Here is a 2,027-nt window from a genome sequence, read left to right on the forward strand (position 1 = left end):
AAAAAAAATACAGATTAAAACAAAGAAAACATATGAGGAGGTACCAGCCTCTGATTTGTTTAATACAACCATTGACCTTTCCTGATTTTCTCTATTTCTAGATACTCCTAAATGTTCAAAGTGATAATGGTATAATTTAATGTATCTCTTGCCTGTTCTGTGCCGGTGTAGTACGAAGGTGCCATTGTGGAGAACACGGCCAAGGTGTTGACAGACATCATGGTATCACACTAACTTGTACTCTTGTACAATGCAAATCTAATGAATTACCATTTGAAGACGTGTGTTTTTATTTCTGTTCAACAGCTAACAGGAGTGGCCAGATTTAATAATGGCAGTGTGGCTGAAGCCGGAATAAACCTTAGGTTTGATGTGGAGGATGAGAATGATAATACACCTGTTTTTGTTCCTGTACCTCCAGCTACAGTCAATGAATCCAGTCCAGCAGGTAATACATGTTTTCTGCAACCAACACTTAAAATACAGGATTCAAATGCTCTGCTCTCTTGGTTGGGTGTAGTTGTCTCTAACAGGTAATCTTACGTCTGACCCCTCTCATATTTTATTTGAATAATCTTAGCTTTTATAGTCAAATAGTAGATTTAGAGTCACAGACTGTTAACTGTTAACTATGAGTACCAGCACTGGCCCTTAGACAATTTGAGTTTGAGACCCCTGGCGTAAGGGAACCCAGTACAGCGCATATGCATGCTTCAGTGAACTGAGGTATTACAATCATTTAAATATTGTGCTTGTTTAACATGTCTGCCACCTGCAAATAACGATAAAACTGCACTGGTGTCTTAAACACCCCAACAGGTTGACCCATAATTCAAACCCTGGATTGAGGGTGCTGAAAAAAGATCTATAAAGAAGTAGAGAAGGGTGATGGAAATGAAGGGCAGTGTGGCTTGTTCTTCTGAGTCGATCCTGATTTAGTGACAGTCCTAATGGCAAATGCGCAAAGCTTTACCTTTTTACATTTACGTTATCTGCTTTTTTCCAGGGACTCTTGTCGGGGTGATAACAGCCACTGACGCAGACAAGGCCAACAGTTCCCATTCAAAGATTGCCTACAGCATTGAGAAGCAGGAGCCCTCTGATGGCACGGACCTCTTCTACATAGACAGAAACACCGGATCCATCTACATTAAAGAAAACACCTTAGACAGAGAGGTTAAATAAACGTAGTGGAAACAGTCTGCTGTAAATAAAACTTAACTTAAGTTTCATATGCCTTATAACTGAACTTGTCTCCCATTGTCCACAGAGACAAAGCTCCTACATCTTAACAGTTACAGGAAGTGATATGGATGGAGCTCCTGGAGCCAACACAGGCACTGGGACTATTCATGTCCACGTAGTGGACATCAATGATAACAGACCCATGCTGGACAAAGACGAGGTATCAGCTCTGACTTTGTTTCTGAATGACTTAAAACAGTGCACAGCCCTCCCTAATGTTCCTCTACCCTGTCTACATATGTACCTTAAGTTCCTCCAATTGTTCTGCCCTCATCAAAGAGTCCCCTTCCTTTAACTAGACAGACATATAACTCTTTCAACACACTGTAGTCAATTAATATTGTGCAACACCAATTGTATTGAAAGTATGAGAATAGAGTAAAACTGAAATGAGGAAGGAAAATAAAAGAAACAATGAATATGGACATCCTCATTAATATGAATTTCCCTCATGTACTGTATGCCACATGAGGCCTATTTGACATGGCTACCACTACATATAGCTAGTTAAAAGCCATTAACAGGACAGAATGCATGGTGGGCAATGAAAAGTACAGGACAAGCATGTCCTACCATACAGAAAAGAATATAATCAGTGCATAGGTATCTCATAAGAATTGCACTTACAGACAGTGTTTTTAGATGTGATCCCAAAATGAGATTAACGTAATTGATGTTGACAAGCATCTGAATGAGCATCTGTTGCCATATTCCCAATCTCCTGATCCAGACGATTTGAACAATTTTGGCTTAGGCCTTAAAAATCAAACCCAATCCCCCAA

At 39.8% G+C, this 2,027-nt stretch overlaps 1 protein-coding gene across 1 annotated transcript in view; it reads left to right on the forward strand.

Moving 5' to 3' along the window:
* LOC118334842 (desmoglein-2-like) overlaps positions 1–2,027 on the forward strand; it is an 11,048-nt gene that overhangs the window by 5,993 nt on the left and 3,028 nt on the right. Inside the window, exons 4-7 of the mRNA XM_035670914.1 lie at positions 172–222; positions 307–448; positions 1,007–1,176; positions 1,271–1,405. Coding sequence (XP_035526807.1) covers positions 172–222; positions 307–448; positions 1,007–1,176; positions 1,271–1,405 — 498 coding nt within the window. The remainder of the gene's footprint in view (positions 1–171; positions 223–306; positions 449–1,006; positions 1,177–1,270; positions 1,406–2,027) is intronic.

The sequence above is a fragment of the Morone saxatilis genome, unplaced genomic scaffold, assembly GCF_004916995.1.
Source record: "Morone saxatilis isolate NCDOM2014 unplaced genomic scaffold, NCSU_SB_2.0 Contig23, whole genome shotgun sequence".
Classification (NCBI taxonomy): Eukaryota; Metazoa; Chordata; class Actinopteri; family Moronidae; genus Morone; species Morone saxatilis.